The sequence below is a fragment of the Oryctolagus cuniculus genome, chromosome 6, assembly GCF_964237555.1.
Source record: "Oryctolagus cuniculus chromosome 6, mOryCun1.1, whole genome shotgun sequence".
Lineage (NCBI taxonomy): Eukaryota > Metazoa > Chordata > Mammalia > Lagomorpha > Leporidae > Oryctolagus > Oryctolagus cuniculus.
The window spans coordinates 63,805,771-63,829,516 of NC_091437.1; the positions used below are offsets into that span (position 1 = coordinate 63,805,771).

The 23,746-nt window shown below is 60.0% G+C and overlaps 2 protein-coding genes across 7 annotated transcripts in view; both read right to left on the reverse strand.

Annotated features, from left to right (window-relative positions):
* The window catches only part of PHYKPL (5-phosphohydroxy-L-lysine phospho-lyase), a 26,777-nt gene extending 20,033 nt beyond the window's left edge, over positions 1-6,744 (reverse strand). For 4 of the 6 annotated variants that reach the window (XR_011389919.1, XM_051843702.2, XM_051843700.2 and 1 more), the window contains exons 1-6: positions 6,592-6,743; positions 5,899-6,017; positions 4,536-4,695; positions 1,040-1,114; positions 366-453; positions 163-279 (exon numbers count right to left, since the gene is read on the reverse strand). Coding sequence is in view for 5 of the 6 variants with exons in the window: in XM_051843702.2 (XP_051699662.1) it covers positions 163-279; positions 366-453; positions 1,040-1,114; positions 4,536-4,695; positions 5,899-6,017; positions 6,592-6,650 (618 nt within the window). In the remaining variant the exon portion in view is untranslated. Of the gene's footprint in view, positions 1-162; positions 280-365; positions 454-1,039; positions 1,115-4,535; positions 4,696-5,898; positions 6,018-6,591 lie in introns of all 6 variants that reach the window. The other 2 variants (XM_051843704.2, XM_051843703.2) reach the window with 2 other exon arrangements.
* A 1,215-nt stretch (positions 6,745-7,959) lies between these two features.
* COL23A1 (collagen type XXIII alpha 1 chain) overlaps positions 7,960-23,746 on the reverse strand; it is a 314,350-nt gene continuing 298,563 nt past the window's right edge. Inside the window, exons 15-28 of the mRNA XM_008255487.4 lie at positions 22,928-23,005; positions 21,569-21,622; positions 20,912-20,956; positions 20,296-20,385; positions 19,671-19,733; positions 19,342-19,398; positions 19,168-19,194; positions 18,211-18,273; positions 18,074-18,127; positions 17,792-17,818; positions 15,683-15,736; positions 15,460-15,546; positions 13,074-13,112; positions 7,960-12,692 (exon numbers count right to left, since the gene is read on the reverse strand). Coding sequence (XP_008253709.1) covers positions 12,690-12,692; positions 13,074-13,112; positions 15,460-15,546; positions 15,683-15,736; positions 17,792-17,818; positions 18,074-18,127; positions 18,211-18,273; positions 19,168-19,194; positions 19,342-19,398; positions 19,671-19,733; positions 20,296-20,385; positions 20,912-20,956; positions 21,569-21,622; positions 22,928-23,005 — 741 coding nt within the window. The 3' untranslated portion in view covers positions 7,960-12,689. The remainder of the gene's footprint in view (positions 12,693-13,073; positions 13,113-15,459; positions 15,547-15,682; positions 15,737-17,791; positions 17,819-18,073; positions 18,128-18,210; positions 18,274-19,167; positions 19,195-19,341; positions 19,399-19,670; positions 19,734-20,295; positions 20,386-20,911; positions 20,957-21,568; positions 21,623-22,927; positions 23,006-23,746) is intronic.

Below are 23,746 nucleotides of genomic sequence, written 5' to 3' on the forward strand. Positions count from 1 at the left end.
CTCCTGTCACGCCTGCAGCTGGGCAATGCTTCCTGCAAGGGGCCCCTCTTGCTCACCCCAGACAGCCTGGGCCATGTCCTCAGCAGTGAACTAGCCCCCGTGCCACCCACCACCCCGACTCCTCAAGGGCAGGCTCGCTCTTGCTTAGGAGGCGGCAATTACCTTCCTGCCCCTCTCTTGTGCGCTGCGGACCACACGCTCCACCTCACTGGCATAGGCTGCGGCTGGGCTGGGGTGGTCCTCCCGGTAGAGGCCCCGGTAGGTGTCTGGGAGGGGTGCCTGTAGGGAGACAGCACCGTGTCACTGCCGTGTCACTGGGGCTGGGGACTGGGTTCTGACATGGTGCCGACTTGGGCGGTACCTACCACGTGCACCCACTCCTTCTGGCCATCCAGGTCCCGGAACTTGTAGGGACTGATGTCAATCAAGGAGCTCAGGTGACCGTGGTATGCACTGTGGAGAAGAGGGGCGGGTGAGGGCCCAGGAGACGCAGACTCCCCAGCCCAGCCCTGATCACTGCCCACCACCTCCAAAAACAAATGGGGAAGGCCCCCCACTCTGCCTCAGCCCTCTAGTCTCCTTGGCCTGGGAACAAGCCCGGGTCTCAGGGCCAGCAAGACTTCCTGCAAGGCTGCTATCATATAACTTCTGCAGGCTCGGTTTTCCCCTCTGTAAAGTGGGGTCACACTGAATCTTCAGTATTATAATCAACCTTGGATGTGCTAATGCTGTGAGCTTGGGCCTGGGTCTTGTGTACATCAGATGTTTGACACGTGGGAACCATGCCGGGGTGGAATGGACACCTGCTTTTACCCCTCACAACACTGCTCCCTGGAATCTTCCCCTCCAGTCAGTGGCTAGGGGGACAGCCCCGCCTGGTAGGTATCTCTGGGGCCTGGTCTCTGCCCGCCACGCTTCCCTCCTGGGGCCAGGCCCTCCTCCTCCCTCTCGAAGCACCCAAGGTCAAAGCCTCATTGGCTGTTGGAAAGGAAGCGCGGGCCTGGCTTCCGGAAACAGCAGAGCGGGCAGCCGCACTTACTGGTCCAGCACCACCACGTCCTGGTGTCCCGTGTACTGGCGGGCCAGCCTCAGGGCCAGGTCGTTGGCCTCTGACCTGCAGCAGAGAAGGTGGGCTCGGTTCGGACAGGTGTCCGAGGACTTGTGAAAGGGGAATGCTCACGGCCGAGGGGACCCTTCCAGCAGCTGGAAGATTCTCTGGAGTTCATTCAGCCGGGCTTTTGCTCAGCCACGTGGTAAACGTCCACTGCCTCCCAGGCGCTGGGCCCTCCTGGAGCTCATGTTCCGGGTGTGTCTCGACAGCCCCGAGAGTGAACGAGCAAGTACACGGCACTTCGGTAAGCGCTACAAGCGATCCAGGGTCCTAAAGCGGCCCGGCTTTAGAGAAGGGGTGCTAGAGGCTGCGTTTTGCCCCTTCCCCGTTTGACACGTGGAAGCCTTCGCCCCTGTGTGTGGCTGTAACTGCAGATAAGGCCTTCAGCAAGAAGATGGGGTAGAAAGGAGGCTGTGAGGGCGTGGTCCGCTCCCTTCGCACTGGCGTCCTTATCAGAGGAGGAAACCTGGATGCACACAGAGACCCCTGGGCGTCTGCGTGGAGGAGAACGCCCCGTAAGCACACGGTGGGAAGCCAAGGCACCGAGGCTTTGATCTTGGACTTCCTGCCTCCAGGACCAGGGGAAAGGAAACCGCTGTGAGGGGCTGTCCGTGGTACTGTCACGGCGCCCTTACCGGTTGGGGGAAGCCCTGGATGGAGGTGACGCCGGCAAGGCGAGCCACAGCCACAATTGTAGGTCCCATGGTAGAGAACAGGGTGCAGCGTGCTCAGGGGGCCAGGGTCCAAGGGGGAGCCTGGCAGGGGCCATGGTCACAGGGCTAGGAAGGAGCCTGGACTCTGAGTGCCCACGCAAAGCCGCAGAGGGACAGTACTCAGGGAAGGGGCACAGCCCCCAGCTCCCGTGTCAGGAGGCAGCCTCTGTGTGTGTCTGGTGGAGTAGACGCGAATCAAAGTGGGAGCGAGGGGACCTCTGGGGAGGCTGCCCAGGTGACAGTGAGGGCTGGCCCAGGGGTGGCGAGGAGCGGAGGGGTTTGGGAGGCAGGCAGGGGCGGACGGGCCAGGACCGACACATGCTGGGGTTTCGGCCTTGAGCAGAGCTGTAAGTTGTGATGCCTGAGCCGGGGTGAGGGTGGCAATGAGCGGAGATGGTCTTACTGAGAAGGCCTGGGGCAGGGGACTGGGCTCCTGCTGTGGGCCCAGACCACGTGTTGTGGAAGGTAACTTGATTACCTTTTGGACATGAGAAGTTGGAGATGCGTGTCAAATAAAGCAGGCAGTGAGAACCTTGTGTCTGGAACACCTGGGAAGCCTCTGGGCTCGTAATGTAAATTTGGGAAGCTCCAACACATGGGTGAAGGGACGGGATGAGATCACACAGGAAGGGGGTCGGTGGGCAAAAGCAGCTGAGGAAGAGCCCAGAGGGGTAGAGGACTTGGCCAGAGATGCTGGCGGCAAAGCAGCAGGCACAGTGTCCTAGAAGCACTTCCAGGGAGGTAGCTAACTCTGTTGAGCAGTTCTGAGAGCAGGTGAGGCCCGGGCAGCAACCAGAGCACGGCATGTGCACCGTGGGAGCCACTGGGACCCTCATAGATCACCGCACGTGCAGCGTGGGAGCCACTGGGACCCTCACAGATCACCGCACGTGCAGCGTGGGAGCCACTGGGACCCACAATCACCGCACGTGCAGCGTGGGAGCCACTGGGACCCTCACAGATCACCGCACGTGCAGCGTGGGAGCCACTGGGACCCTCACAGATCACCGCACGTGCAGCGTGGGAGCCACTGGGACCCACAATCACCGCACGTGCAGCGTGGGAGCCACTGGGACCCTCACAGATCACCGCACGTGCAGCGTGGGAGCCACTGGGACCCTCACAGATCACCGCACGTGCAGCGTGGGAGCCACTGGGACCCACACAGATCACCGCACGGGCAACATGGCAGCCACTGGGACCCTCACAGATCACCGCACGTGCAGCGTGGGAGCCACTGGGACCCACACAGATCACCGCATGTGCAGCGTGGGAGCCACTGGGACCCTCACAGATCACCGCACGTGCAGCGTGAGAGCCACTGGGACCCTCACAGATCACCGCACGGGCAACATGGCAGCCACTGGGACCCTCACAGATCACCGCACGGGCAACATGGCAGCCACTGGGACCCACACAGATCACCGCACGGGCAACACGGAAGCCACTGGGACCCACAATCAGATGTGGCAACATGGGAGCCACTGGGATCCAAAGAATGTTCCTCTGCCACTGCTGAAGCAGCGCCGACTCCTGGCCCAGCTCCCCGCTCTGCCCCAACAGGGTCCAGTTCTGACTCTGCTGTCTCCCAGGTGGATGACCGTGGGCAAGCTAGTTTCTTTCCTTGAATTGCTGTTTCCTCATCTGTGAGGGGTGGATGCTAAATTCCACCTCCCTGAAGTTATCTGGTGGTGGGGAAAGGGGGCAGCTGACAAGTGTGAGGACTGCAAAACATTCATGGAAAAAGCGCAGTACAGAAACCCTTGCATGAATTTTGAAAAATTCTCTGTACTTTTAAGTTAAATGTATCTTTTCATTCCACTTTCCACGGACCTTTCAGAGTACCTTGTACTATGCAAGCAGCAATGATAATCACACAAATGCCACTGCCTGTGACTCCTGCAGGTATGCTGTGACCACCTGCCTGCTTCTGCGCTGCCTGCCATTCCAGTGTGTGCTACCATCACCATTCACCTGGCACCCCAACTGGCACCTAACCGTGCCTGTTCTTGTCTGCCGTCTGCCCTGACATCACTTCCCTATGGCTTTCCGGTGCTCCTGGGGGGAAGAAGCGCTTCCTCGCCTGGTTGACTAGGCCCTGGCTCCCTCCCGGTGTTAGCTCACGCCCTCTCCTCCTTGACCTTCCCTGGGTTCCAAGGTGCCATGCCCCTTCCTGCCACTGGGCCTTTGCACAAGATGGTCCGTGCAAGACACCAACCTTGACAAAAGTACTTCTGATGGAGCAGGTGGCACGCTTCCTTCCTCCTCTCTAGTTACCACCTCGCGAGCCCTAAGCTTAACGTGGCTTCTTTTAGGAAAGTCTACCTAACCCCCCAGACAGGTGGGGCCCTCCCAAAGCTTAGAGGCCTCACTGTACTCTGTATGCCTCCTCCCGACAATAGCCCCCTCTGTCTTTTTGTTTCTTTGAAGAATCACTCCTTACGCCAAGTCTCAGAGCAGCACACTGGACGCTACCTCACCAGGCCCCAACAGGGACCCTGCACGAGAGCCTGGGCATCCTTTTCTAGGAAACCAGGAGCTGGGTCCCACCAGGGCAAGCCAAGTCCACAGCTGGGCAGCGTGGGAGCCGGAGCAGCAGGGCAGCCTCTCCCGGAGTCACATGCAGGCGGCAACACCAGGCTGTGCACCCGGAGCAACGCTGCTCTCTGCCGTCTCACCCTCCGGCTGGGGGCTGGCCACAGTCCACTTACCCAGAATTCAGGAAATAAAACACACAGAGCTCCTCCGGCAGGGTCTCTGACAGCCGCTGCGCATAATCCACGATGTTGTCGTGCAGGTATCGGCTGTTGGTGTTGAGCACCTGGTTCTGTTCGTGTGCAGCTTGGACCACGAGAGGGTGGCAGTGCCCCACTGCAAGAGGGCCATGTCCATCACACAGCCGACTCCACTCAGCCCATTCCACTGGGCCTCCCCCAGCCCGTCACACTCGTCAATCACAGAGGGAGAGGCAGGGAGAGGGGAGGAGTCACAGAGGGAGAGGCAGGGAGAGGGGAGGAGTCACAGAGGGAGAGGCAGGAAGAGGGGAGGAGTCACATGGAGAGGCAGGGAGGGGGAGGAGTCACAGGAAGGGGAAGAGACACAGGAGGGGAAGAGTCACAGAGTGAGAGGCAGGAAGCAGGGAGGTGTCACAAGGGGAGGGGAGGTAGAGGGGGAGTCACAGAGGGAGGGGCAGGAAGAGGGGGAGGAGTCACAGAGGGAGAGGGAGAGGCAGAGAGAGGGGAGGAGTCACATGGAGAGGCAGGGAGGGGGAGGAGTCACAGGTGGGGCAGGAAGGGGAGGAGTCACAGGAGGGGAGGGGTCAGAGGGAGGGGCAGGCAGAGGGGGAGGAGAGCCCCCAGTTCTGGGATCCCCGAGATCCTGGCAGAAGCTCTCTCTGAAAAAACCTTGTCTTTAAGGGGCTCTCTGGTGCCTTCTGCTTGAGACAGGCAGCGGGTAGGGCTGGCTGTCAGTGTTTGGCTTCACTCGTCCTGGGGCTGGAGGTGATCCGGCTCGCCGAGGCTAATAACAGGAACAAGTACTGGGAGCTCACCAGCGCCAGGCCCGTTCAGACAAGTTAGCAAAGCAACACTCAGTCCTCGTGAACACCTTGAAGCGGCTCCCTAGTAGTGTCGCGAATCCAGCAGAGGGCAAAGCAAGGCACAGAGAATGGGTTACCTCGCCCAAGCCCACCAAGTGGAGGACCAGACGTCCCACTTTTAATCTCTACTCTATTAACCTCCAAGTTGTCTGCTAAGTTTCCTGGGTCAGCTGCCTTGCCCAGCATCTGAGATGGCCCCCAGGGGCCAACACTGAGCCATGGCCAAGGCCATCTGCAGCGCTGGACCACCTGCCTCAGTTCCACGTGGAACTGGCACCACACACCTGCATCTCTGACACCTCTGGCTGGATGCCTCCTACAGCTGCACCACAAACCGGGCCTCTTCCGCGTGCGGGCGGCCCCTCAGCTTCACACCGGGGTCTCCACACCTCTCTGCAACCTTGGGGTCACCCTGGGGCCAGGTGCACAGTCTCTGCCTCCTCTCCTGCCCCACCGGCCCCAGGGACAATACTGACCGTGAGCCACATTGTTGATGCAATCCAGGTACTTTGCCCCCTGTTCATCATACAGGTACTGCCCTTGGCCTCGGACAATCTTAACAGGAGCCTCAGGATAAAAGAGTCTGCAGGCAGCGCTGTGGGAGGCAGGCGAGGGGACAGGTCCGCCACCCCTGCCTGAGCGACACCCTGTCCAGTCCCCGCCCCAAAGTAAAGCAGGAAGCAGCGGCAAGAAGTTATCAAAACTTTAAATTATTTCTTAAGTCATTTTAACCCTCTGTGGCGGCGCTCCCTCGTCTGCATGGGCGGGAGGCCCCTGAGGCTGTGCTGTGGGTGGGGGTGGGGTGGACAACCACAGCAGGTCCTGGCTTCCGGCCCTGGACGCACCAAGGGGCCCCTGCTGTCCCCTCTGCGGGCCAGTCCGGGGCTCCTGCGCGCACTCAGGGCAAGAGCGGTCTGAGGCCCCTTCCCGGGTGGTTCTGCAGCCAGGCCGTCGCCAGCGGCGAGCCCGCCCAGGGGCCAGGGCACAGGGCTCCTCCAGGGGCAAAGGCTGCCTGTCGGGCGAGACGGCGGCCTCCCCACGGCGCCGCCACCCAGGGCTCGGCGCGACCAGGGACAGGCCCCGCGGGGCCCGCGCCGGAGCCCGCGTGCGTCGTGCGCCTGCGTCGCGCGGGCGCGTCCCCCCCACCCCGCGCCGGCCCGCCGCGGTACCTGAGGAGCCGCCGGCGCAGGGCCAGCGTGTCCGCCTTGGCGCGCCGCTCCGCGGCCATGACGTTGGCGTGGGCCGGCGCCGAGGCGCAGCGCGGGCTCGCTCTGCAGGCCCCGCCCCGGGCCGGCCCGGCCGGGCCCGCCTCGCTCTGCGGGGCCCGCCCCGAGCGGCCCGGCGCGCTTTGGCTCAGGGTGTCTGCCGGCACACCCGCGTGGGTGCCCCCCTCCCGCCGCAAGACCGAGGCCCTCTGGCCCCGGGAAGGAGCAGCAGGGGAGCCCGGGGCCTTCAGGGCGCCAGGATTCCCGCTGGGATCCAGGCGGGGTGAGCTTGAGGTACCTCGGAGCCAGGAGACCTGAGCCGTTTGGGCAGGAAGTTTCCTGAGCCCTGTGGTACCTCTGCAGGGAGAAGGCCCACAGGGCGAACGGCCTTTGGTCCCAGATGAAGAGCGAGCCTATTGGGGTGACGGACCCCACCTGGACCCGGAGAGTGAGGAGAACAGGCCTCCAAGAGGCTGGGAGCTGGACGAGCAGAGGCAGCCCCTCCTGGGGTGGGGCGCTGGTGGCTCTCCTTTATTTTATTTTTATTTATTTATTTTTTGACAGGCAGAGTTAGAGAGACAGAGAGAGAAGTTTTATTTTTTAAAAGATTTCTTTATTTGAAAATCAGAGTTAGAGAGAGAGAGAGAGAGAGAGAGAGAGAGAAAGAGGGAAAGGTCTTCCATTCGCGGATTCACTCCCGCAATGGCTGCCATGGCCAGGACTGGGCTAGGCTGAAGCCTGGAGCCAGGAGCTTCTTCCGGGTCTCCCACGTGGGTGCAGGGCCCCAAGCACTTGGGCCATCTTCCACTGCTTTCCCAGGCACATTAGCAAGGAGCCCATGTGAGATCCAGACTGATGACCCCTTGAAAGAGGGTGGGAGGGGAGGTTCCTGCTTGCCCCTCCTCTGCTCACCTCTGCAGGATTCCCAGCCTTCATTTGTAAAATGCTTAGGGCATTTACTTTAAAAATTAAAAAAAACAAAAACAAAAACCCACAACATTTATTTATGTGAAAGGCAGAGTGACAAAAACAAAGGTCTTCCATTTGCTGGTTCACTCCCCGGATGCCTGCAACAGCCAAGGCTGAGCCAAGCTGAAGGTGGGAGCTGGGAACTCAATCCTGGTCTTCCTGGGGGTGGCAGGGACCCAGTTCTTGGGCCATCGCTGGCTGCCTGCCAGGGTGTGTGTTAGCAGGAAGCTGGAGGGGAAGGGGAGTAGCCCTGACTCTGGCCTCTCAGACGGGCCTGATGTGGGAGGCAGGCGCCCAAAGTTGGTGGCTTAATTCAGTGTGCCACAAAGCCCACCCCTGCTTAGGGCATTTATTAAAGAGCAGTTGGAGTTTCTTATTTGTTTTTATTATGGTGAAATATACAACACAGTTCATTTTACTATTTAACTGTTTTTAAGGGTACAATTCTGTGGCAGTAAATACATTCACATTTGTGTGTGACCATTACTACCATCCATCCAGCTTAAACACTTTTATTCATTTGAGAGGCAGGCACAAGCTGAAACAGAGGCAGAGAGCGAGCAAGATCTCCTGTCTGTTGGTTCACTCCTCAAACGCCAGCAAAAGCCACGATTTTTGAAAAAAAAAATTTTTTTTTCCCCTAATTAACCAAGAGGTCCAGGCCCAGAGCTGGGTCTGGGTCTGGGTCTGGGTCTGGCTGTCAGGGACCTGACTGCTTCAGCCACCACCTCCCTAGGGTGTGCATTAGCAGGAAGCCAGAATGGAAGCAGAGCCAGGGCTTGAACCCAGGCCCTTGGATATAGAATGCAGCCGTCCCTGTGAGCATCTTTTAAGCACTAGGCCAAACACCCATCCTACCCACTTTCCCAAACTGAAGTTGCTTATTTTTCATTTTAAACGGAATTGAACCTTTTACACGATTCTTGGAAAAAACAGAAAATTCTAACCCAATTAACCAAGAGGCCTATCCTCGCCCATGTACGTGTAGCTTTGGGCTCTGGTTTTCTCAGGGTACCGGCTTTGCCTCTGGTGGAGGCCCCTGGGGCCTGTGTGTCTGAGAGTCCTCTTTGGGGCCGCTCTTCCTCCCCTCCCAGCCCCAGCAGCAGCCGCTCAGGGAAGCCTGCTCCATGCAGGGACTTTTCCTGCCTAGGAGAGGCAGAAGAGAAGCTGAGCTGGGCCCGGCTTGCATGGCCCATGCTCCCAGGATGTCCAGCCTCAGGAGGTGACACTGTTGCAGGTCGTAGCAGGCTTTTCCAGGAAGATCTAAGCAGGGGGTGCGACACTACCAGGAAGCCTCCCCTTCTTCCTGCCTCTGGCCTTGTGCTAAGCAATCCTTTGTCCATCGTCTTCCGCCTGGGTTTCCAGGCAACACCAAAGGCCGAGAGGTCAGGGCATGGGAGGAAGTGACTCAGCCAAGGTTTAAGCCCAGGCATGGTGTTTCTGCACTGGGGTGGTATCAAGGGTGGTGTGGAGGGTGGCCCAGGGCGTTTGGTGGTGTCCCCTCTGCAGCTCTGCCCATAGATGCAAATCACCTGCCTGGGAAAACCTCAGGGACCGTGGAAAACTCACCCTAACTTAGGAAATACTAGATGCTTCTTGGCTGAGTCTGAGAGGCCTCTGGCTGTCCAGCCTGCTGCTCCCTTGCAAGCATGTGGCACCTGTCAGCCCCACGGCACTGCCGCTGCGGGTGTACCACTCCGATCCAGTCTGTGTTGCAGCAGGGGTCAGCCCCTACCTGACCTGCTTGCCTGTGGCTTCCCTGTGGTGCGTTTGGTAAATCCAGCTCTGCTGTCTCTGTGCTCTGGTGAATTCTCCTACTTCCTGCGACAGGCTTCAGGTGTGGCCATCATTGTGACAGCCCAAAGCACCCCATGTGTTTCCAGGGGTGTCCCTGGGATGAGGAGGGGGAGGTATGGGGAGACCTGTGTGTTGCAAGCCCTCACTCTTCACCTGTGACAGGGGCTGGGGGACCTTGTGGTGAGTTCAGCGGTGAGTTCCAGAGGGGGCTCATTGAGGCAGAGTTGCCCCCAGTCCTGTCCTTGAGACTCCGCGGGGGTGGGCGCGGGCGCTCCCACTCTCACTCTTGCACGGCCACACTGTCCTCACTGTCCTACCCCAGGCTCTGCAGTTTGAAGTTTGCAAGTCTAAGGATACAGCCTTGACACCATACCAAGGCAGCAATGGGCCGAGAAGCAGGAGAGGGACCCCCTGGGTGTTTCCCCCACCCCCCACCGAGTTCCATTTGCCAGTCATTTAGCATCCTGGGGCTGCCAGCAGCTTACAGAGGAGGGGACAGCAAGAGGCCTGATCCGAGCCACCTGCCCTGACTGAGCATCCCCGGGCAGGCGCTGAACCTCTCTGGGCCTCAATTTTGCCATCTGCACATTGGACACAGTGACACCTAGCACAGAGGTTCTGTCCTTCTCAGGGTCAGTGAGGGGGTCAAGAGAGGTTCCTGGCTGGAGGGAGGCGTGACCCACAAACAGGGGAGCACATTTTGGGGGTGATGCTGGAACCCTAAAGGAAGCCTGGACACCCAGGGGTGACTCTGCCATCAGTCCCCACCGTTTCTCTTCTACTTCTGGTTTTCTGATGTCTAAGGCAATTTGCCAAGCAGTGTGGCCAGCCACTTGTCCCTTGGCCCTGAGGGAGACAGAGGAAGGGACTTGACATATGGTGGCACTTCAAAAAATGTGTAGAAAATGGAATTAATAACATAGGTATGGCATAGGCATTTAGCCTGGCAATTAAGATACCCGTGTCCCATGCCGGAGCACTTGGATTCAGTTCCCAGCTCTGGCTCTTGACTCCAAGTTCCCTGTCATACTGATGCAGACCCTGGCTCAAGGAATTGGGTCCTGGGCTCCCAGCTTTAGCTTAGGCCAGCTCTGGTCATTGTGGACATTTGGGGAGTGGATCAGAGGACGGGAGTTGTATTCATCCATCTCTGACTGTTTCTCTGTCTCCCAAATAAATGAATAACAAAATTTTAAAAGGTGTAAGTTTATTCTGTTGCAAAAAAGATTTTGAAATGCAGGCACGATATGCATTTCCAGATATGATTTAAAAAGCTTTGTATCAAAATATCCTTATAATTCCATTTTCTGTGAATTTTTGGACGCACCCTCATTTCTTCCCTCCTTAGCCAGTGTGTGGCCAGGGCCTCTTCTTCTTTTAAAGACTTATTTTATTTATTTGAAAGAGTTACAGAGAGAGGTTTTCCATCTGCTGTTCACTCCCCAAATGGCTGCAATGGCTGGAGCTGAGCCAATCTGAAGCCAGGAGCCAGGAGCCAGGAGCTTCTTCTGGGTCTCCCATGTGGGTGCAAGGGCCCAAGCACTTGGGTCATTCTCTGCTGATTTCCCAGGTGCATTAGCAAGGAGCCGGATCAGAAGTGCAGCAGCCTGGACTTGAACCGGTGCCCTTATGGGATGCTGGTGTTGCAGGCTTGTGCTTTAACCCGCTGTGCCACAGCACCAACCCCAGCCTCTTCTGCTTAACAAGGATGTCCCATGTCAGGGTCTGGGGGAGGGCTGCCCTCCCATTTTATGGATGAGGTGGCACGTGGCATTTCTGAAATAATCGCAAGACCTGTGACCCCACATCTCCCCTTAAGGGAGGGTGTCGACGTTTTCCCAGTGGGAGGCGAGGTCTAGCTATAGCCCCTTGAGTCGGGAGGAGCCTCCAACCCTGGCAGAATGCGACCCTGTATGATGTCAGAGGCTTGGCCTGCTCGCACCGGGAAGGAAGCTAGGCCAACAGCAGGGGCCCCAGGCAGGTGTTCCAGCCATGTGAGGTCCCAAATGACAGCCAGCATTGATCACCAGATGGAGAGAACTTGAACGAGCAGCACCCCGCTGAGCCCATGAACCCCAGGGCCGTGAGCAAGAACCAGGCATGGTGATAGTTGTGTGGCAGTGGGTTTTGGGGTGACTTGTGAAGTAGCAGTCCCTGGTCACCACAATGGAGGGCCACGTGGGGGGCTTGGTGACAGAAATGACCCAGTGCCAGAGGACTTGGCTGGCCTGGTCATGTCTGTGCCTTCTGAACTTCACACTGCAACCCTTCTCTGGTTTCTGCGGCCTGTCCCCACCTCGTAATGGCCAGGCTGGTATCTCAGCCCGAGGCGCCCAGGGCAGGCTGCAAGGACAGGCACACCCAAGCACACAGTGGTAGTTTATTACACGCAGTGCTATCCGACAGCACAGACAGGGAGGAGCTGGCTGCTGGGAGCTGGGACACCTGCCAGGGGTGGTTGCAGGCCCCTGCTCGGGCCAGCTGGGAGCCGGCCCTGAGGCTCATTTGTCTGCGTAACTCATCACGATGATGGTGTCTGGCCGGGAGGCCACAGGGCTGGGCGGGACACTCGGAACCAGTGAGGCCACAGCTCTGACTGAAGGTCTGTCTCCTTGGGCCCTGCAAAAGCCCCATCTGTCCCTGCTCCGGGTGATGTGACAGGAAGTGGCAGCCAGGCCCACCCTGGGACCCTCTGTCTGCCACGCTCGAGGATCAAGGGGCTCCAGCAGCTGGTTCTGCATCAGAGTGTGGCTTCTAGGTGTGGCCAGAGGACGCGTGTCCCTGATGCAGGCCGGCTTCCTGAGCCCACCAAGCAAGGCGGCAGTGAGCCATACAGGCAACTTTCCACTCCCTCCTCCTTGGGGCCGGGGCAGCTGCTGGAGGCCACGTCCAGGAGCAGTGGCAGCTGCTGTCGAGTCCTGGGCCTTCTTGGGCAGCGTGACTTGTGGACTCCAGGGCTCCCAGCGGCCGCCCCCCGTGGCCGTGGGACAGCAATGAGCCTCCTCGCTGCTCAGGTGGCTGAAGGCCCAGGGGAGCCAGGCACAGCCACCTTCGTCTCTTCGCCAGGAAAGCCAAGTCCTGGAGGAGGGGCCCCCAAGCACACAGCTATCCTGTGCTTGCTTGTCCCCTCTCTCGCCAGCCTCCGGTGCTGACGGCTCTGGGCTGGGTCGGACACTTCTGAATGTTACAAGGCCACAGGTGGTGCATTGCATAAAAGAGCAATATATTACTGTTTTGTTTTACAAAAATTCAAAATGTCCACACGGGTCTGTACAGGTTGTGAGCTGGATCTGGGGTCACTGGAAGAGGAGGGAAAGACAGAAGGTGACTGGGGGCCCCAGTCTTGTCTGGGCCACATCCCCCGTCCAGGCCATGCCCTCTGGAACAGGTACGGCCTCTTCCTCTCCTCCCAGGCTCCCCTCAGTGGGACAGTTTGGGCAAAGTCCAAGGAACTTCTGATGGCTGTGCTGAGCACCGACCAAGGCCCAGGAGACCAAACGGAGCAGCTGCAGTCACCCCAGGCCCCAGCCCCAGCCGCAGCCTCAGCCCTGTGATAGGAGTGACAAGCCAGGCTCATGACAGGGCAGTGTGGTCCAGTCACTGTGCAGGGGGCTACAGACTCCCGGCCCACCCCTCCATGCCTCCAAGCCCACCCCAGAGGACCCTGCATTGCCAGGTACCTTATGCCAGCAGCCGGGCACGGGCAGCCCATCGGGACCCTGGAAAGGAAGAAGGTTGCAGTGACTCGGACGGGTGTGTGGTCAGTGCTCTAGGCCCTCCCATCCCTCCCCGGCCTGTGGGGATGGCAGCCCAGGTGCCTCTGCCGTCCATCTGGGTAGCAGGTTCAAGGGCACCCGATGGCTTTTCACCGCACTAGTCCTGAGTGTGCTCCCAGTGCGATCTGTGGGGACACCTGTGTAGTGGTCAGAAACAAGGGGCCCCCGGCCGGCGCCACGGCTCACTAGGCTAATCCTCCGCCTTGCGGCACCGGCACACCGGGTTCTAGTCCCAGTCGGGGCACCGGATTCTGTCCCGGTTGCCCCTCTTCCAGGCCAGCTCTCTGCTGTGGCCAGGGAGTGCAGTGGAGGATGGCCCAAGTACTTGGACCCTGCACCCCATGGGAGACCAGGATAAGTACCTGGCTCCTGGCTTCGGATCAGTGCGGTGCGCGGGCCACAGCGTGCCAGCCATGGCGGCCACTGGAGGGTGAACCAATGGCAAAAGGAAGACCTTTCTCTCTGTCTCTCTCTCTCATTGTCCACTCTGCCTGTCCAAAAAAAAAAAAAAAAAAAAAAAAAGAAAGAAAGAAAGAAAGAAAAGAAACAAGGAAGAAGCAAGGGCCCCAGTGGAGTAATGGAAGGACTGTGCGGCTTCCTGCCTGGCAGCTGTGACAGAGCCCCTGCCCCTCACCTCAGGAGCCCAGGGGCTCTCAACCTTTGGGCAGGGGTGCCTCCAAGAGTGCTTTATGGACAACCCAGAGATGGTACCCCCACCCCCTCCGGCCATTCTGGGCCCAGGGACTGGATCTGAGCCAAGGCAGGGCAGGCTCAGGTTGTCAGGATGTCCACTGAGCCATCAGAGGCAAGCAGGGTGCCCAGAGAGTGGCGGGCTGGCGGGGACAAAACACACAGCCTCCAGGGCACACAGGAGCAGCCAACACTCCACCCTGTTCCCGGGCACTGGTCCTGCACGGGCCTCAGACACACAGAGCAGCTCCTGGAACTCTCCCATGCACATGCAGGGACACAGCCCAGGGACCAAAGGAGAGGTGGGGGAAGGGCAAAATGGACAGGAAGGCACACGCGAGGGGCAGGGCACACTCGGCACACAGCAGGCCAGGCTGCCTACCACAGGGCAAGGCCCACTGCCCCTGGCCAGGGCCCTGGAGCCCGGCGCCCCATGCTTGCCTCCGCAGCGAGGATGCTCCTGTTTCGAAGACAAAGGTAAACTGCTTGCAGGGACATCTTGGTCCAGGGATTGAGCTGCCCGAGGGCACCCATGGCCCCTGGCTGCTCAAGGCCCTGTGTGTGTGTGTGTGTGTGTGTGTGTGTATACACGCCATTTTGTTCACACCTTTTTCTCAGGGACTGCCCAACACCTTCTGGAGGGAGAGGTCATCACGCCCACTGCAGGGATGGGCAAACTGAGGCTGCCGTGACCCATGGCAGGCTGCGGGACTGGGCGGCCCTCGCTCGGGGCCAGGCACGGACATCTGGACTTTCAGGATGGAAATGCTGGTGATGTGTTTCTCTTTTTGGGGCTCTCCTGGAGGAGCCTGACACGGAAACCCTCACTGCTGTCGGGAAAAAGAGGCTGGGTTTTGGTTGTTTTGGGGAGTGGGGTGGCCTGTAAGGCAGTCAGGGGAGGAGCAGGAAAAGAGACAAGTGGGGAGGAGGGAAGGATGGCCCAGGGGGCTCAGGGGCACACACTGGGGCCGTGGAGAAGGTGGACACCCCAGGCCAGATGCCTCTGGGAAAGAGAGGATGGAAGGGCAGGCAGAGACACCCAGAGAGCATAGGGAGCTCCCACCCACCGCCGGCTGCCCTGTATGGTCTCCAGCGAGCCCAGAGGGGACAAACCCTGCCTGGGGCCCAGCACAGGGCCCACGGGGGCTGGGCACTTGCTGACCCTGATCCTGGCTGCAGAGCAGCTTGCCTGTGGCCTCCCGCCCCTCCCCCCACAGGGCCCAGCCCCTTCCAGGGTGCCCCGATGTCACTCACTGGTCTGGTTCCTGTCCATCCCTAGCTCAGGGTGGCCCAAGGTGGGTCCCCACTCAAGCTGGGTTGCCCTGGGGCTCAGTAAATAGGCCAAGACCTTGGCAAATGGACTCTGCCCCATGGCTGGGCCTCTACCTCCACAGAGAGCCACGTCCTGGAGGAGGGGGCAGGGCCTGAGCCACAGGGGGCTGTGATGGTGGCAACAGCAGCAGTGGTATGGGCACCCTGGTAAGGGGCTGCCATGGCCTCTTGGGCTTGCCCCTGAACTCTGAGGATAAGGAAGCTGGAGGCTGAAGAGCCGGGCGTGGGTGTGGGCGTGGGGGTGGTCCCGCGCTGCTCTGACACGTACCACAGGACACGGCTGGTCCAGGCCTGGCGGTCCGGGTTCGCCTTTCTGGCCCTTCACTCCCTTCCGGCCGGGGATCCCACGCTCCCCCTGCACAGAAGGGAGATGGTAGGATGGCGGCGTTGGCCAGGTCCGTGGCCATGATGCCCACAGCTTCGATCTTAGTGGACCCCTGCCCCTCCCCAACCCTTGCCTGCCGCCCCCTGCTTCCTCCCACTGCCCTCACCTTCTCTCCACGCTCGCTCCGGTCACCTTTTTCTCCTCGGGGTCCAGGGAAGCCCTGACAAGGGATTCAAAGTTCAACGTGAGCCTGAGACTCGGGGGCAGCCTGCCGCTGTGGATCCGTCTCTGCCCCTCCTCCCTCTGCTCCTGGCACAGACTGGCCAGGCCCCAGCTGCTGGGAACCGGGCACCAGGGCACCAGCCCTGCTTCCTCCAGAGCAGTCAGTGTCTCTGGGTGCAAGTCCTCAGGCGCAGCTGTCAGCAAGCGACTTTTTCTCCTGCCACCAACATGTGCAGGTGGCAGTGGCCCAGGCTTGGCTGGGGGCAGAGACCTAGGAAGCCTTGGGTGTTTATGACTGAGAAATGGTGACTTCCGTTCTCTACTCTCAGATCAATTTATTGTTTATTTGAGTGGCAGACAGACAGACAGACAGTAGGTCCTATTTGTTGATTTACTTCCCAAATGCCCGCAGTGGACAGGGTTGTGCCAGGGCTGGAGCAGGAGCTGGGACGACACTCCAGGTCTCCCGGGAGGGAGGCAGGGACTCTACACCACTGCCTCCCAGGGTCTGCATGAGCAGGATGCTGGAGCCAGGAATGGAACCCCAGTACTCTGATACAGGACACAGGTATCTTAACTGCTAGGTCAAATGCCCACTTCTCAGCTCAATTTCTTATACACCCACCTGTCCATCTGTCCGTCTGTGCAACCACTGAACCAATGCAACTCAGCATCTACTAGGAACAGGGCTGTGGGCCGGATGCCAGGGATGGAGGAATGGACTTGAGGTGCCCCCTCCCTCACGTGGAGCGGGACGGGCAGTGGAGTGCTCCGTGATGGGCAGGCGCTTCCTGGGGAAAGGGCTCTTCTATCAAGGGGGGCGGTGCAATCAAAGGAAGCCGTTGGCAGGGTCCCTGCTTCAGTTAGGCCTGGCGGAGTGGAGGGAGACCTGGGGTGTGCCAGGTGGATCAGGTGGGTGTGGCTTTGAGAAGCCACTGGGAGCCAGGTGTCTGACCGAGAAGGCAGCGGGAGTCTTCAGCTCCACCCCCAGCTGCCTCCCTGGGTCCAGGGCCTGAGCTGGGTGCAGCACTGTCTCTGCTGTTCCTTTTCACCAATAGCCCCTGAAGCCAGAAACCCTGGCTGGGTTCCTCCTCATCGCCGGTCGCTCTCCAAGGCAAACTCTCTCCCTAACGTCTAGCGGGAACAACCTGCCTCTGGCCACTGTGCCCCTCTCAGCAGCTGCCCGATCTCCCCCAGAACCACCCTCACTTCTCGCGATCCACTGACTCCAACCACAGCCCTAGGGCCAAGCACGTGATCAGCCCTGGCCAATCAGAGCACTGCATTTCTATGGCCAAGCTTCTGTGCAGGTTCAGGCTCAACTGAGGCCAATGAGACGTGCTCTGGAACAGCAGAGGGAGGCAAATACTTATCCTTCTTGATTTGTGCCTGGGCTGCTAGCTCTGCCCCAGCTCCACGTGGAGCTTAGGCATGAATCCCACACAGGGAAGCAGAGTCAGGAGAGGTCAAAGGCTGCGTTGTATTGACACAGGTGTGCCCTGGAGCTACGTGCTGAACCTGCAGACTTTTCAGGTAGAAGTAATTTTAAGCCACTTTAAACTGGCTTAAATGTTTTCTACCTAAGCTACCAAAAAAGACTTGACACAGCCAACACTGGGCTAATCATTCTGTTTCTCTCCTTCCCACAATACTGTCCTGGCGGAAGCATCATCAGCTCTTACTAGGGTATTGCAAGTGGTTCCTTGCTGCATTCCCCACCTCCCTACTACAATGATCATCCACCCATCCATCCATCGATTGCCATCCATCCATCCATCCATCCACCCATCCATCCATTCATCATCTATCCACTGCTGTCTGTCCACTGCCCGTCCGTCCATTGCCTGCCACAATGCATCATCCATCCATCCTCCATCCATAAAGCACCTGCTCTGGGCTCTGCACTCACAGGGGACTAGCCAGTTGTCGCCCCAGCCCTGGGAAAGGGGCCACCCTTGAGGCAGCCAGGCCAGGCTGCTGTTTGAGCAACACGGAGGCAGATGGTACACATGGGAGGGAGCCAGTCACTCACAGTGAATGATGAGACACTTACATCCAGTCCTGGCTCCCCGGGTCTGCCCTGAGGAGAGACACAGAGTGGGTGAGAAGGACTGGGGAAGAGGGGCTGGGAGCACAGCTGTGAGTTGGCTACAGACTTGGAGACTGGGAGACCCACCGCACAGGTCTGGTCAGAATGGTATCCATGCAGCCTGTACCCTGGCCCTGAGCGCAGGGACCCAGTGGGACATGGGGCAGGCCCCCAGGGCTGAGTGGCACCATGGGCAGGTGGTCACAATGGGTGGGGGTGTATGTATGTATCCACATAAGGTGTTACCTTCTCTCCTTTGGTTCCCGGCAGCCCAATCAGGCCTGGTGGGCCAACAGGTCCCTGGGTGGAAAAGGCATGGTCAAGATGCATGACAGTGACAGGAACCAGCACCTCTAGGGACACACAGGGCTCGTGACACTCACAGGCAGCCCGCTGGGGCCTCTCTCGCCAGATGCGCCCTTCTCTCCCTTTGCTCCATCTAATCCCTGGAAGCAGAGAGGGGAAGGGTCAGAGAGACGGCAGGGCACACTGAGCTTGGCAGAGGGGCAGTGCTTAGGCTGAGGCAGGCCTGGCCTCAGTTCACTCCACAGCAGGTAGAATAGGAGGAGCTGGGGATGTGCACTGTTACCCAGCCCTGCCCTCCAGTCATTGTGGGAGGGGGTTATGGTCACGCCCATTGCACAGACAGGCCAAGAGCCCAGCACCACAGCTGGGAAGGAGCAGGGCCGGTCTCTGAGCCCCAGCCTCGGACCCTGGACAGCAGCTGCCTCTCCCTAAACCTGCTCAGGGAGAGCCTTGGACAAAACAGAACCAGAGGCAGCACATGTGGTGGGACCACCTGATCTGCCCCACTCAGATCCAGGATTCCACCACTGCCTCCCCTGTCTGCCCCCAGAGCTGGGGAGGCAGAGCTGCGCTCTCCTCCCAGGGTAAACGGGCTGTGGGGCGTGAAAGGAGGCGGGCCAAGGGGCCCTCCCCACGGCTGCTTTAAGTTAAAGCCCAGAACACGGACATTGTGTAACGCACAACCACCTATCAGAGCCTTGGTGCTTCAGGCTGTGGGCAGTGGAGAGACGGATGCGCACAGGGAGAAGGGGGTGTACAGGGCAGGGAGGCGCAGGGCTGGGCGGAGGGGCCGGAGAAGAAGGGAAGAAGGACTGTGATCTTGGCAGAGGGACGAAGTTAAGAACAGGGCCTAGTGTGGAGGTGGGGCGCTGCCTCCCAGGATGTCAGGGGGGCCAGGCACCAGTGGATGTTCACTCTGGGAGACCGAGGGCTGGGGCCAGACCAAGCATGGGGCCCTGCCTTGTGCCCCGGCAAGGCTTTCTGAAACTGCCCAGCTGTGTCTTCAGCTAGCAAGGCAGCTTCCACCCTCTTACCTTGGGACCTTGGACTCCTTGGAGGCCCTGCAGGGGGAGAAGGCAAATCAGAAACGTGTCCCGCTGGGTGCAGGGCAGGGCCATGCCCTGGGCTCAGCCGCCCTTCCCTGCTTGCCCCACCAAGACCCCTTATCCTCCTCCCACCACCCTCTGGTTCAAGCCACACATCCTTACCATGGGACCCGGAGGGCCGGGGGGGCCGGGAGGCCCTGGCTCCACTATGATCTGGGCCTAGGAGGTCCCGAGACAGGTCAGTGACTCACTGTGCCACCATCCCTCCCGGCCTGCATGGAGTGCTCCTGGGGAGGCTACTACCTGTCCCAGGAAGGCACAGCACGGGAGGGGCCCAGCCTTTTGGTTCTCAGATGAGCTGAGTTGGCTGACACACTCCCTGGGCTCTCTCCCTCCCCCTCCCACGGCCCTGCATTGCATCAGGCCAGTGGCCTGTGTGTCGCAATCCTCGGGGCCCTCACTTGGCCTGGGCTGGTGTTGGGGGCCCTTACCAGGCTCTCCTGGAGACTGTCGGAAGCTGACTCTCCCTTCTCCCCCTTGAGGCCATCAGCGCCCTGCAGGAGAGGGGGGCCTGTGAGTCCTTCCCCCATCACCAAAACCACCACCCCGGGGCTGGGCCACTGCCCCCACGAGCTGGCCAGGTAAGCTGGCCTTTGCAACCTAGAAAGTGTCCCCTAAGTCAGCGGCAGGCCCCGCGTGGCAGGTGGACTGTTTAGGGAGCCCACTACCGGAACACAGATTGTTTTCCTGCAGTACAAAGTCCAGGGTTCAAACCCCAGTGCCCCTTCCAGCCAAGGGGTCCTCAGGGGTGAACGTGGCTGTGAGGTGAGGGGTGTCAGTGACTGCTTTTTTTTCTTTAAGATTTATTTATTTGAAAGACAGAGTTACAGAGAGAGACAGAGAGACAAAGATCTTCCATCTGCTGGTTCACTCCCTTAATGGTTTCAAGGGCCAGGGCTGGGCTGGGTGCAGGGATTGCAAGGCCGGCTGGGGCGTACCCGGCTGCTTCCCTGCTCTCCTCACAGCCCCCAGAAGCCACCCTGTGATGGGCACACCTTCACCTTGGGACCCTCAGAATAGCAGGTAAGCAGGGTGGGGTCCTGCCCAGGCACATACCGGGAGGCCAGACAAACCCATCTCTCCTGCCTCTCCCTTGGGTCCAGCTGGCCCGGGCTCTCCTGGGTCTCCTTTCGATCCTTTCGGACCCTGAAAGCCACAGAAACAAGAGGTCAGTAGGACCCAGCAGGCCTTCCCCCTTCTCCCACCCTGGAGGATCCCCAACACTTCATCCAGGCAGGGCCAGACCCCTGCTTTCTCCTTGTGGGTCTTGCCTCCAGGCCAAGGAGCTGGGCGTTTTGGCTGAATGCAGTGGGGGTGCTGGAGAGAGACAGGGAGGGAGCATCCCATCCATGCCTCACTGCACACTGGGGTGCAGGTGGCTCGGGGTGGGGGGCAGAGGAGACAGGGACAGCCCCTCAGGGCATCCATAGTGGCGACTCTTTGCCACATCTCAACCCCCAAATACCCTTCCAACCGCTGCCTTCTCTCTCTCAGCCAAGGATGCATACCCCAGTTGCCACCCTGGGGACCAGCAGTGAAAATACACCCAGAGATGCCAAGGGTGATGGTCACATAGGGGCACACATGCACACAGACACACACATGTGATGTGCACACACACGCAGTCTGACACCAGGCCCCGAGTTGCCAAGGAGCTGAAAAGCCCAGAGACCTTCTCTCCATCGATTCCAGGAGCACCGGGCAGGCCAAGCTCGCCCTGGAAGGGAACAGAGGGTGAGAGCGGTTGTGCCTCCCTGGGCCCCGCAGGGGTTCAAGACCCAAGGGGCGGCTTCCACTGGGTCTCCCTGGCTGGCAACACCCACAGCTCTGCGGCTGGGCTTCTCTGGGGGCCCAGGGCCATGACAGGCACCCACAGCCTCCTCTCCTTCATTGCCCTTCCTGGGTGGCGGGGGTGATGTGGCCCATGGCTGTCGTCCATAGCTGGAAGTTGAGGCTCAGGAAGCTCAATGATTTGCTCCAGGCCCCAGAGCTCAGGAACAACAGAGCCAGGCCCAGCTCTTTTCTGACTTCCAAGTCTGGGGCTGCTTCCCCTGGGAAAAATGGGTGCCTGAAAACAAAAGGCGCAAGCCACAGGCATAGCTCCGGGCATCTGGGTGGGGGGCACTGTGATATCACAGCTTTTAAATGTGTGAGAGAGACTTTCCAGGGATTTAGCTTGGTTAGAAAAGGGAGATCCCTTTCTCTGAATCCCCAGCAGCCAGGCCAGGACCACCATGGCAGAAGCAGAAGGTCCCATGGCGGAGAGGGGAGGGGAGGTGGGCCCTGGAGAAAGGGGTGTGGGGGACCATGCAGATGCGTCTGCACTAACCTTGGCTCCGGGCATCCCTGGTGGCCCCGGGGGCCCCTGTGGCCCGGGAGGACCCTGTGTGCGGAAGTGAGGCTGGTCAGTGGCCAGGCAGGGCCTCCTCCCCTCACTGCCACCCAGCCCCTCGCCCAGGGGCCCAGTCCCTGGAAAGCTGGGCTGCAGCAGGGTTCAGGGTCCCCAGAGCTACTTCCCACACAGTTGGGGTGGGCCTCACTACTCTTGAGGGAGTCCAGGGAGGGGCACCTGGTTTTGTCCACGGCCTGGAGGCCCAGAGTCCCTGTGCCCTCAGAACCAGCCTCCCTCAAACACAGATTCCCTCAGAACACCCTCCTGCTCAACACCCTGCCACGGCTCCCTGCTGCCTGCTGGAGCTTAGATCCCTGCTGGCACCCAAGGCCAGTCAAGAGCAGCCTTGCCAACCGTGGCTGGCACTGCCCTCCCTGTCTGTCCTGCGAGCTTTCTGCTCTTTTGGCTCCGTTGCCTGCTGCCTGCCAGTACTGGGCAGGTCCTGGCCCTCACAGGTGGGGCTGGGGTCTGCTCCCAAACTCAGGCCCCTCCCACAGGCATACCCAGCCCGGCCCCCACCCTGCTGCCCTCCTGTTGGCTTTATTTCTTTCATGCTGCCCACCCTCCTCTAGGATGGGGCCCAGCGCCCCCCTCCCTGGTGGGCTCCCGCCCCCTGGCCTCTACTGCATCCTCTGCCTTCACCTTCTACACTGTTCCTCAGTGGCTTTTGAACGTCGTCCCCTTGCTCAGGAACTGACTGTGGCTGCCCACTGCCCATCTCATCGAGTCATCATCCTTGGCTGGCATCCAAGAGCCAAGTCCCGCCTCCCTGCATGCCCTGTGGCTCTCTGCCAGCCTGCATGTGTACGCGGTCAGGGTCATCCCCGCCATGCGGCCCGGGCGTGCTGTAGTCACCAGCAGCTTGTGCGCCCCTGAGGCCCGTGCCTCAAGAGCTTCAGTGCCAAGGCCAGTCTGGAAACTGATGCGCCTCCCCGGACCCCTGAGCAGCTGGCACCTCCTTTGCTGGTGGGTCCCAAGTGCGCCGGTCACTGGGCAGGCTTAGAAGCTGCACACACTCAGGAAGAGGCCTTGCTGCTTCCTCACCCTCCCACAGCCCCCTGCTGGGGCTCCCGAGGGAGACGCTTGGCCTCCTGCCCCTGCAGGGGGAGCTCAGGGTCACATGAGCCGATTCACAGCAGCTCTCTCAGCATCACGTGGGTCTGAGCACGGACGTCCCCATCAGGTGTGTAATGCACCTGTGGTCTTTGTGTGAATCCCCTCCCGGCCCCTCATGTAGGGAAGTGCAGGTTTAGCACAGGAAGTTGTGGGGACCCCCTGCCCCCTGGGTTACACTACCTTGAGGGAATCCAGGATCCTGCCGTCATAGTCGATCACCACAGTGTCCCCCTGCTCGCCCTTGAGGCCTGGTGGACCCTGGGCAGCAGAAGGGTGAGCCTCAGGGTGGGGCTGCGAGGGAGTGGGGGCTGGCCATCCCTGCCTCCCGCCACAGGGAGAGCGCAGGCGGAGATGTGCTACCCGCCCCCTCCCGGGGCGGCTGTGGTTTCCCTTCACGTGGTCCCTCAATGTGGCCATTCGAGCCCACAGCCTGATCCCCGCTGTTGCAAGGGAAGACGCCAAGTCCTTCAGATTTCTAAATGTTGCCAAAGACATAACACAAACAAGCAAAACTCCCCAGACTCTTCCCAACTCTGTGAAAGACTCGGTCTCCCTGTCTCCTGACTGTGGGCGGGGCGGCACATCCCACATGCTCTCTCCCCCCACCTGCTGTGTCTGCGGTTGCAGGCAAGCACATGGCTGCTGTCTAGGCCCTCCCTTCTGAGCCTCCCTTCCTCACCAGGCTGCTCTGGCTGGGAGAACCGTACAGGTCACGCACACTTTGGCTCAGGCCCGGACCAGCCTCAGTGCAGAGGGCAGAGACCCAGGCCTGGGCCTTGGCTGCCCCCACAGTGGTGGCACACACACAACTGTCCAGGGTACACACAACTGCCGTAGCCAGGACACAGTCTGACCCCCCGCCACCTGTACGGCCAGGCAGGGGGGCTCAGGTGCATTTTTTTTGGAGGAAGAAGCCAGCTTCTGGGGGTATGGGGAGATGTGACTGCTTCAGGTGACAGAGCTGAGGACAGGACCTTGGATGTCCCTAAAGGTATACGG